The sequence below is a fragment of the Puntigrus tetrazona genome, unplaced genomic scaffold, assembly GCF_018831695.1.
Source record: "Puntigrus tetrazona isolate hp1 unplaced genomic scaffold, ASM1883169v1 S000000283, whole genome shotgun sequence".
NCBI lineage: Eukaryota > Metazoa > Chordata > Actinopteri > Cypriniformes > Cyprinidae > Puntigrus > Puntigrus tetrazona.
Genome location: NW_025047944.1, coordinates 1535734 through 1547500, shown reverse-complemented (window position 1 = coordinate 1547500; position 11767 = coordinate 1535734). Strand labels below are relative to the sequence as shown.

General features: G+C 38.8%; 1 protein-coding gene across 5 annotated transcripts in view; it reads right to left on the bottom strand.

Annotated features, from left to right (window-relative positions):
* Positions 1-10814, bottom strand: part of rgs7b (regulator of G protein signaling 7b) — a 46443-nt gene extending 35629 nt beyond the window's left edge. Inside the window, exons 1-2 of one of the 5 annotated variants that reach the window (XM_043231148.1) lie at positions 10583-10814; positions 9218-9296 (exon numbers count right to left, since the gene is read on the bottom strand). In XM_043231148.1, coding sequence (XP_043087083.1) covers positions 9218-9295 — 78 coding nt within the window. In that variant the 5' untranslated portion in view covers position 9296; positions 10583-10814. Of the gene's footprint in view, positions 1-9217; positions 9326-10582 lie in introns of all 5 variants that reach the window. The other 4 variants (XM_043231147.1, XM_043231150.1, XM_043231149.1 and 1 more) reach the window with 4 other exon arrangements.
* Positions 10815-11767: the final 953 nt, after the last annotated feature.

Below are 11767 nucleotides of genomic sequence, written 5' to 3'. Positions count from 1 at the left end.
GGTGAGTGATCTCACAGGTGTAACTAACATTAGCAGCCTGTCGTTATCATAACATCATTCACTAGCCACTCACTCATCAGAAGAGATTCACACACAAACACAAACACTGGTATATCTGTGTAGTTTTCCTCCGATGGTCAGATCTTCTGCTTTATTAAGTGTGCTGGAAGAGTCTCTGTTTGGCCTATTTTTAACTCAATAATAAGGCCAGAGCTCTGAAATAAAAATAACAGCTCATCTCGTTTCTGGATGATGTTCATTTGAACAGAACTCATAGTGTGTTATTAGATGCACTTGATCAAGAGCCCGTGACACTACTATTAAAACATGGATTCAAAAAAACAAACACTGTTTTTGTCATTATTTTAGAGATCATTTGATTCGGCAAAAATTACATTAAATTAAATTAAAACATAATTGGAAATTAAATGAAATACATAATTGGAAAGTTTGAATAAATGCATTAATTCCAAAATAATTACTGAAATGAAAAAATTCAATCAACTCCCATTACTGGAATAAATGAAAGAATGGAAAAATAAATATTATTTACTAGTTAATATTGTACAGGTAATTTTTTGTAATCAAAGATAAAAAAAAAGTTTTATATAGTGTAATTAATTTGTTTACTTTTTTCTATTTTTCACTTGTAGTAAAAAATAGTTACATAAAAAAACTGAACAAATATAAATATAAATATAAATATAAATATACATTCATAATGTAATATATATATAATAAATATAATATAAACACTGCTAGCCTCAAGCTGAAGCACTTTCCATGGTCTTCTCATCACTGACTGGAAAGTAAAGCATAGGAGAGCAGCTCTGTGTTCTGATTGGACGAGGCAGCTGTCAGCAGTTGTCAAGGGCAACAGGATGCATGTCTATTTTTATGTGAGGTGCAGCACGTGCCTTCAAACACACACACACACACACACACACACACTTCACAGCTCACAGCTCACATTAAACACCGTAAACACCAGTGTTTGGAAAAGTTACACTTAAAAGTCATGCATTATAATACTGTATTACTCCCTAAAGAAGTAACTAGTTACCTTACTTAGTCACTTCTTATATAAAATAGTGCATTACTTTTGTGTTACTTTTTGAATATGAGCAGGGCTTGATTGTTTGCTTTTAATATAAGTTCTATTTAGAGCAAATGTAAAAGCCCTTTCTCACCAAAAAGTGTTATGAATAAACCTTAAGCCATAAAGTCATTTAGTGTGATTAAAATCATCAAAGGTCAGCAGCAAAGACATTAGTAAATAAAAGGGTATTAGATGCATTTGTATTAATATATATAATTATGGCTGTGTTCTTGTGCTGGTGAGATGAATTAATGCACATTCACATTTAGTCTGGAACTACACTAAATGCAAATATATATTTGATTACTGTCACGTGACAGAGCAACCTCTTAAACATAAAGCCTTTATTTATAATGCATTAGAAAAGTATTCATATTCCTAATGTGCATGTTTTTATACATTATATCTTTTCATAAATAATTGCAACCAAATATTCTAATATGTATGTAAAGGTTACTTTATAATGCATTCAAATATAAAATCCTAACATTAAATAGATGACATTATAAAGTGTAACAATTAAGAGATTGTACAATGCATTATAAGGAGCATTACAAGGACAATCAAGGCATTCATTGTGCATTATACTGTATATAAAGCGTTAGCAACTTGTTCACGTTTACCTATTTAACACATGTCAGGAAATCATTCTCCTCAACTTAACGATGACACTGAGAACTACTGTAGAAGCAGTCTTATTCTCATGGCCACTCAGATTCAATAATGATAAATCCTTGGAATAGAAGATTACAGATTACTGAACCCAGTGAAGGGTCAGACCGGCAAGAAAATTCATTAGTGTACGAGAGTATTACTGTATAATGCAACTGTAGAGTGAAACAGTAGTATAGTTCACTGTAGTTGACTCAATAGTGTACTACTATAGTGTAATTAGTGTCTGTATAGTGTACTAGAGGAACTATACTGAAACTGTATCATTAACTGTGAGTAACAGTATAGTGTACTATAGTAACAGTACGGTGTACAAAATCATAGGTATAGTATATTAAACAGAGCCATAGTTTGCAGACAAGCTGTGCAATGTTAAGTTCACATGCAATGCACCTGTGATCATGCAAACTGAGTAGACAGCTCTGTGTATTAAACACAGCTCCATCTTAAAGCAGGTAATGGAGGTATTACTAATCAAACTATCACATGCATAGTGTACTACAGTGCAGCCGTAGTGTTACCGTATAGTGTAACTGTGCCTGTATAGTGTACTACAGTGCAGCCGTAGTGTTACCGTATAGTGTAACTGTGCCTGTATAGTGTACTACAGTGCAGCCGTAGTGTTACCGTATAGTGTAACTGTGCCTGTATAGTGTACTACAGTGCAGCCGTGTGTTACCGTGAGTGTAACTGTGCCTGTATAGTGTACTACAGTGCAGCCGTAGTGTTACCGTATAGTGTAACTGTGCCTGTATAGTGTACTACAGTGCAGCCGTAGTGTTACCGTATAGTGTAACTGTGCCTTTATAGTGTACTACAGTGCAGCCGTAGTGTTACCGTATAGTGTAACTGTGCCTTTATAGTGTACTACAGTGCAGCCGTAGTGTTACCGTGATAGTGTAACTGTGCCTGTATAGTGTACTACAGTGCAGCCGTGAGTGTTACCGTGTTAGTGTAACTGTGCCTTTATAGTGTACTACAGTGCAGCCGTGAGTGTTACCGTAGTGTAACTGTGCCTGTATAGTGTACTACAGTGCAGCCGTAGTGTTACCGTATAGTGTAACTGTGCCTGTATAGTGTACTACAGTGCAGCCGTAGTGTTACCGTAGTGTAACTGTGCCTTTATAGTGTACTACAGTGCAGCCGTAGTGTTACCGTATAGTGTAACTGTGCCTGTATAGTGTACTACAGTGCAGCCGTAGTGTTACCGTGTAGTGTAACTGTGCCTGTATAGTGTACTACAGTGCAGCCGTAGTGTTACCGTGTAGTGTAACTGTGCCTGTATAGTGTACTACAGTGCAGCCGTAGTGTTACCGTATAGTGTAACTGTGCCTGTATAGTGTACTACAGTGCAGCCGTAGTGTTACCGTATAGTTTAACTGTGCCTGTATAGTGTGCTACAGTGTGATTTAAAAAGTGATTTATGGTTGAAGAAGAATGTTTACTGAACTGAATACAATCCGTTTTATAGACAATGAATCTTCTCTTTTTGACGTATATTGCGCTTACAGATTTCTTGATTCACGTTGATTTATCAGTGGGATATTAATAAATGTTTAGGTTCCGTGTATATAGCCACCCTCCCGATCTCTGAAACAGCCAGTAAAAGGCAAAACTTCATCTCGCCGTTCTCTGTAAACCAAGCGTTCGATCCGGATCATGGGTTATCTGACGCTATGGCTCTCAGTGTGACTCAGGACTTCTGACACTTTTCACATTTTCTCTCTTTCTCTGTTTTCCTGACGGCACAGCGTGATGCATGCTGGGTAATCCGCTGAGAATGAAGAGAAATGCAAATGTCAGAACACAAGACGACACCCACAGTCCCGTCACAGTAATCACACACTCTTTTACTCACTCGTGTGTGTGTGTGTGTGTGTGTGTGTGTAACCTCACCAGACACCGGTTGTAATAGGTAGTGCATGTGTCGTTTGTGTATTTATAATACTTACATTCAATGAGGTTAATCACTGATTTCAAAACAGTTAATAATTCACAGACAATACGAAGCATTATATACTTATATCTTGTGTAAATCTAGTTACTATGTGCCTACTAACAAAATATTGATATAATATAATTATGCATACAAAAATAATTATTATGCATTTATCACTATATGAATATAAGAGTTTGTAAAAAACAACAAAATCACAAGCACCAACTAAAATTAAAAGAAAAATATAATAAGAACAGCGGATTAAAAATGAGAAGTTAAGAGTTAGAAGTCACACACAGCACTGGTAATATGCAGGTGGACTGTACTCTGTTATGTTATATACAGTAATTAGGTATTCAAAATCAAACACTAAACTCTGAACTTGTTGAGTCTGGAGCTCGTTTCTCTCCGGTCAGTACCTGCTTCATCAAAGAATATTAGTCTGTAATACGCCGTATAATCGTCCGCTCTGATTGAATATTCATGAGCGTCTTTGTGCTGGAGTGGCAATAAAAATATCCCACGTTTGATGTATTATTCCTCCCGCGGAGGGTATTGATTAAGCACTTTTCAAAGCGATCGAGAGAAATGTTACTCGAACAAATCGATTGTGACGCCCAGTCTTGCAAAATGGCCGCATACGAAATCCCAGAGCGATCACGTACAGATCCCCCTGACCCCTCGAACGGAGAAAACACAGAAATACAAGGACTGACGGAAACCTCTAGTAATCATTCAAACAGAACTTTGAGGTCAAATCTGATTTTACTCTCGCAGACTTTCAAATGGATGGTATATGGTTTATGATCCATCCAATATTTTCGTTTTACAACTGAGAAAACTAAGAGGAAAACTTGATACTTTTATTCATGAAGGATGCATTCAATTCATCAAAAGTACCAGTAAGGACATTTATAATGTGACAAAAGATTTCTATTTCTGTTCTTTGGTGAATCCTGAAAAATAAAATGAATCATGGTTTCCACAAAATACTGTGCAGCGCAACGTTTTCAACACTGATAATAATCAGAAATGTTTGTCGATCAGTAAATCAGTGTATTATTCTGATTTCTGAAGATCATGTGACTCTGAAGACTGGAGGAATGATAAATGACACTTTAACACACATTCAGAGAGAAAACTAAATTCAATAATATGTAATCATTTTCAACCAAATAAATACAGCCTGTGTGATCAGACTAAAGACTAAAAAACATTAAAAATCTTACTGACCCTAACATTTTTAACGGTAGGATACCTTTCACATTTCTTCTTAAATGAAATTTAGTAAAATATGACAGATATGGCATACATTTTATAATATTGAATTGTTTAACAGAATATGTGCTTTATCTAAGTGCACTAAACTCCTCTGTGCTTCCTCACAGGAGCTGGGGAAGTTCTCATGAAGGAAGACGCATGTAAACTCAGTCCAGATGAACGTTTTTCCAATCCATTAACACCTGACACTAATCTAAGGAGAGGTCCGGGTCGGCCTGCTATCTATTTAATTATAATGAATTCAATCTCTGAAAATCAATCAGCATTTTCCAGCTCTGCACGGCCGAGAGGAAAACACAAAGACTCATTTTCTCATTTTATTGATTCATTTGAATGTAATGTTATGCCATGACTTATTTTAAATCAGTTTCACCCTTCTGTAAACAAACTGCTTAATATTCTTAAAATAAACTGATTTTTACAGACTGATGTCATGGCCTCTTTTTCAATTTATGCACAAGGGTTAAAAACGTTTATACAATATACTTTTATTTAAAACAGCATGTTGACATTTCTTTGATTAAATAAATGTAATCATCCTGCAGTTACATTTTCACGATGACTATAATATAGTGTAGTATAGCACAGCAGTGCCATAGTATGGTATAGTAATGTAGAATTCTACAATATCATAATAGAATACTGAATATACCTTTGTTGCATGGTATGTACATATTTAGTCTTGCATAATACAGTATAGCACAGTATAGTATAGGTATAGTAAACACAGTATAATACAGTATAATTCCTATAGTATTATTAGTATAGTGTAAGTTTAGTATAGCATAGTATAGCACAACCGTGCCACAGTATAGTATAGTACTGCAGAGTTCTACAATATAATACAATACTGCATATACCTTTGATGCATAGTATGTGAATATTTAGTGTTGCGTAGCACAGTATAGTATTGTACAGTATAGTATAGGTATAGTACGCACAGCACAGCACAGTGTAGCACTATATAGCATAGAGTGTAGTATAGTATGGTATAGCATAGTATATAGCACAGCTGTGCCACATTATAGTATAGTATAGTACAGTATAGTATAGTATAGTACAGTATAGTATAGTATAGTATAGTATAGTGTAGTGTAGTGTAGTAGTGTTCTAAAATATTGTAATACAATTCTGCATATTTTGTTGCATAGTATGCTTATAGTTGCGTGTAGTATAGTTCAGTATAGTATAGTACAGCACAGTGTAGCAGTGTTCTTAAATCTAACTTTCACTGGTCAAGGTGAAGGTCAGAGATCTGAAGCGCTGTGAGAACCTCTCTGCTGAGACGACTTCAAAGACACGATTAAGACGAGGACAGAAAAGACCTGACACGAACGCATTCTACTCGAAAACTAATCGGATACAAGTACTTTCACATTTGCCTCTTGGGACGTTATGAATTTGTAAATGAAGCTCAGTCACTAATCTCTCATCGACCAATAAATCATTAACCGCAGCGACAATCCTCTCACAACATCAGAGCTGAAGGATAAACCTGCAGGACGCAGGCCTCAAACAGACATTGTATTTTCAGCATCATTACTCCAGTCTTCACACGATCCTTCAGAAATCAGTGCAATATACATAGAAACAGTTCTGATTATTATCAATGATGCATTTTATTTTTCAGGATTTCTTTCTAAATGTTATGGTTCCCAACATTGATAATAATCATCAGAAAGGTCTGCTGCAGAACGAGAGCTTCAGAGCGGCTGTAAACAGCATCTGTAAGTCACTCTGGTAATGTGTTTATTAAATGGCAACTAAGTGAATCCCAGAGGAAAGTCATGGCTCTCTCACGGCCTTCAGGAACAGATCCGGCGACAGGCAGGTCCTCGGGCAAAACCTCTGATTAAACACTTTAGTCTGCCGTATTTAAGTCTAGTGCTTGTGGGGTTTTGGCTCAAATCCCAATGCAGCACATACATATTAATATATTAAAGCTGCTCACGTCACCCAGCAGGCTTTTCTGACGCTTCAACGTTTAGGCAAAAACACATGTATGTTTTAAGACAGTGGATGATGGCAGATTTTCATCATTTCATTCATTAATCGAATAATTAATCTATTTAATCCAATAGCACCAAAGGCTATTTTCAGAACAAAATAAGAGCAGCAGAGATGAAAATAATCATAACAATAAAACTTCAGTGGAGAAAAATGTAGAATTATAATGGATTTTTTACAAAAATGTTACAAATACAATCTTTTTCAGTTTAATTATTTGATGTAAAATTGTACATTTTCACGCAGTCGTTTTAAAATGTCGTTTAATGAAACTTCCTAACAAAACAGTCGCCTAATATCCTTTGAATTTTAGTTTGGACGATTTTAAACGCAGAACCCGAGGCTCTGCTGAAACCCAGATCTCTGAATATAGAGCGGAGATGAACTACATCTCTAGAAACAACAACCGCGCGAGAAAACAGGTCAGACCGGAGAGTTTAGCCCAGTAGCCTCAAACGGTTCAGAACAGAAACTCTAATGGACTCCAATGACGTCATCAGTGCTCCGACTCGTCTGAAGCCCCGCCATAACTATAGACTCATTTAGGAGCATTTCCACTCGACACTTCCATCACTGTGCCTTTAAACTTCAGTTTTGGTAACTTTTAAAGGATGCACGAAGTCAGTTCTGCTCAACTTGACGCAGAATCACGTGAACTGTCAACCACAAACACGCACTTCAACATCTACTAATTCAGCAGACTCCGGGTGTTGTGATGTTTGCGCATAAGGAGCATATCGCTGTCACCTCTGACACGTGAGAACGACAGCCTCAGCACGCCGGCGGTGGAAACGAGTTCAGAACCGGCGCTGGCCTGCTGTTCAGACTTTGGCTTTTCTGCACGGCGAAGCAAACCCGAAATACACACACCGACGTCCTTACGAAACCACCTACAAACATGGCAACGCAGACGAGGCGCTCGCCCACACACGCGTCAGCGATGAGCCATTAGCACACTTCACAAGAGCCCAAATATCAGCCTGCTCTCCCAGTTACAGAGCTAAAGCTTGATCGGACGGGGGACAGGGGACGAGACGGGAAGTCATCAGTGACTGCAAGACATGACGCTTAATATATTTGCATTATCTACTTCTGTAATAGAAAACAACCCAGTTTGATCATTTTCAGATTTGCTTATCTACTTCTGAAAAAAAAATCGAGGTCAGTTATATTTCATTTGTGCTTAATTTGTCTTCTGCTGCTTCTGAAGGGCGGTACTAAACGGGGGAAAAGTTTTCAAGCCCCAGCCATCAGAACACAAAAAATCATACAGGTATTGCAAACACCTTTCATGTAAAATATCTTACTCAGGACAGCACAAAATAAAAAAACTGCATGCATTTTATATGCTCTGTTTTATTGTGTTAAAATGATTACAGATTATGCAAGGGCTTCCCATACTTTTTCATGCATGCATGTTATTTTATGCTATCTTTTTTCAGGTAACCTTTTATTTTTATGTAAAGTGCATTGAAAAGCGATGATAAAGATGCTATCAAAAATGAAATGTATTATTATTATTATTATCAGATTGGACTAACACAGACTGTCTTCACTCACACAGGGCTTAACAACTTTTTTCAATGCATTGTTACACTTGTGGTGTCAAAAACAATCGGCTTTTTACTCTATTTCATTACCAAAGCTTGAATTCAATCTTTTGATCAACTTATTTTCTTTCAGTTAGCACGGGTTCAATGCTTTTTGGCTCAAGCTCACTTTTTAAGTGAATACTGCCAAAAATAAGATTCTCTCCAGAACTGGTGTGTAAGTTGAGGCCTGCCATCAATGAGCTCCAAAAAGAAATACCAAAAAATAACAAGAGATTTACAAGCTATTGTTTAGAAAGCCAGTCATTTTTGTTCAGGAACACTACATCAGGTGAAGATATTTACCACAAAAAATAACACCAAAACATCCACTCTCCACAACTAGCAGTTGTATAGAAACACGGCAGAAGTCTCTCAGCTCATGGATTCACTTCCATCTGTGTAACATCTGCACATCTGAACACCTGAGATGAAGCCTGTTACTAACGAAGAGTAATTCTTACATTTCATTGCATGATGCTTCAATGTCTGCTTTATCGTCACCAACACTCCACACACACACACACACACCTCCAAAGACCGACAGCTGCAGAAATTAAATCAGCGCACATCGATATGAAGTCATCGGAGCGATCTAATGCTGAGCGACCAGGACCAGGATCCACTTACTTTCCTGTAGACCAGCATGTTAGGAGATTCATCAGCCACTCCGTTACTGCTCTGAGCACACGAGATCGGCTGAGCCATCCTGAAGAAGAGGAACAACACCAGACACTCCTGAGAGAGACAGAGAGAGAGAGAGAGAGAGAGAGAGAGAGAGAGAGAGAGAGAGAGAGAGAGAGAGAGAGAGAGAGAGAGAGACAGAGAGAGAGAGAGACAGAGAGAGAGAGAGAGAGAGAGAGAGAGAGAGAGAGAGAGAGAGAGAGAGACAGAGAGAGAGAGAGAGAGAGAGAGAGAGAGAGAGAGAGAGAGAGAGAGAGAGAGAGAGAGAGAGAGAGAGAGAGAGAGAGAGAGAGAGAGAGAGAGAGAGAGAGAGAGAGAGAGAGAGAGACAGAGAGAGAGAGAGAGAGAGAGAGAGAGAGAGAGAGAGAGAGAGAGAGAGAGAGAGAGAGAGAGAGAGAGAGAGAGAGAGAGAGAGAGAGAGACAGAGAGAGAGACAGAGAGAGAGAGAGAGAGAGAGACAGAGAGAGAGAGAGAGAGAGAGAGAGAGAGAGAGAGAGAGAGAGAGAGAGAGAGAGAGAGAGAGAGAGAGAGAGAGAGAGAGAGAGAGAGAGAGAGAGAGAGAGAGAGAGAGAGAGAGAGAGAGAGAGAGAGAGAGAGAGAGAGAGAGAGAGAGAGAGAGAGAGAGAGAGAGAGAGAGAGAGAGAGAGAGAGAGAGAGAGAGAGAGACAGAGAGAGAGAGAGAGAGAGAGAGAGAGAGAGAGAGAGAGAGAGAGAGAGAGAGAGAGAGAGAGAGAGAGAGAGAGAGAGAGAGAGAGAGAGAGAGAGAGAGAGAGAGAGAGACAGAGAGATGGATTACAGACAGACAGCTGGAACAAGAGCACAATGAACGGATGACTATAAACAATAAACAACAGAACAACAAACTGACAAACAACAGATAGATAGATAGATAGATAGATAGATAGATAGATAGATAGAGTTTCATAGATGGACTGTAGATAAACAGAACTACAGACAGATGCTTTTATGAATATATAATAACATCAGGTCTTGTTGTAAAATCTCACAGGACCGCCACAATGTGATGAAGATGATGAAGAACATGATGATGATGATGATGATGATGATGGAGTCGTTCAGTAATACCTACACACACACGCGCGTGCGCTACCCATCACAACGACGCGCTCTCTCTCTCTCTCTCTCTCTCTCACACACACACACACACACACACACACACACACACACACACACACACATAAAACAACAGCGACGCGTCGCGACGCGCCTGTACGCGCGGCCTGGAGGAGATGACTGAGGACGGATGAGGAAGGAACACACACACACACACACACACACACACACGAGTACCTCGTACGATCGCGTCGCTCCTCCGTCGGCGTGTGTTCGCGCAGGGCGGTGCGTCAGCTGGGGGTCGCTCGGAAGGGGCAGTTATTCATTGGAAACGCGGAGTTCTTTGCCCCTCGGTGTGACAACTATCCCTCTCCTCTCCTCTCCTCTCCTCTCCTCCAGCGAGCGGCGGCGCGCAAACCTCACAACCAGAGCGTGCGCGCGCAGGGTCCGCGAGAGCGCGCGCCGCGTCACACGACATGCCTTCATTTAGTGGTGTGTTTTAATCTGCATGGACACACATCTATACACACACAGAAAGAATTCACAAACTGTTACAAATAAACAGCAAACAGGCTTGCAGTGAGTTTTTGAAGTACGAGAACTGAAACGTGAACCAGATTTCTACATCATTTCTACATCTTTCCATTGATGTTGCTATAGTTTGTCTGAGATACCGCTGTTAAAAAATCTGGAATCTAAATAATGAGAATATGCATATCACGAAATACGAAATATCTTCATGGAACTTGATCTTTAATGAATATCTGCTCATTATTAAATAGTTTTTCTCTTCTAAAACTTTAAGTCTGAAAAATGCTATTTTTAAAGTCGAATTTTGAGGTTCATCAATCATAAAGCATAAATGATTCACGAAGCTGCAGGATGGAAGCTAAATAATACAGATAGCGTGTGACAACTTACCCCGATTTCTAAAACACAGCTGAACCTTTCAGATGAAATCCACTCATAGGGATCGATCTGGGTTGATTCTGTTCGGCTGGTAATCAGCAGCAAAGACTTGAACAAACTGGGTTTTAGTTTAGAATTCACAAATATAATAATTAATGTGTTTCTCCATCAGATCCGGAGGAATGTCTCAGCAATGGAAGTGAATGGGTGCCGTCAGAGTGAGAGTCTGATGAAATCCTCACTATATGAGTCCGTAATGATGCTTATGCCTCGTGTTTGTTTAGAGCTGTTTTGATCCTGTACAGATTTTTGTTTTATGAGTTACATTCTGACGGCACCCATTCACATGCACTGCTGAGACATTCCTCCAAATCTGACGAAGAAACTAAATCAAGTAAAGTTTCTTCGCTGAACTCGCTGTGAAAACACACTCAAGAGTCTCAGCATCGTCTGACTAGTGTGAACCGGACACTTAAAGGACAAGATCGATTCTGCTCTAGAAATAACCTTTAA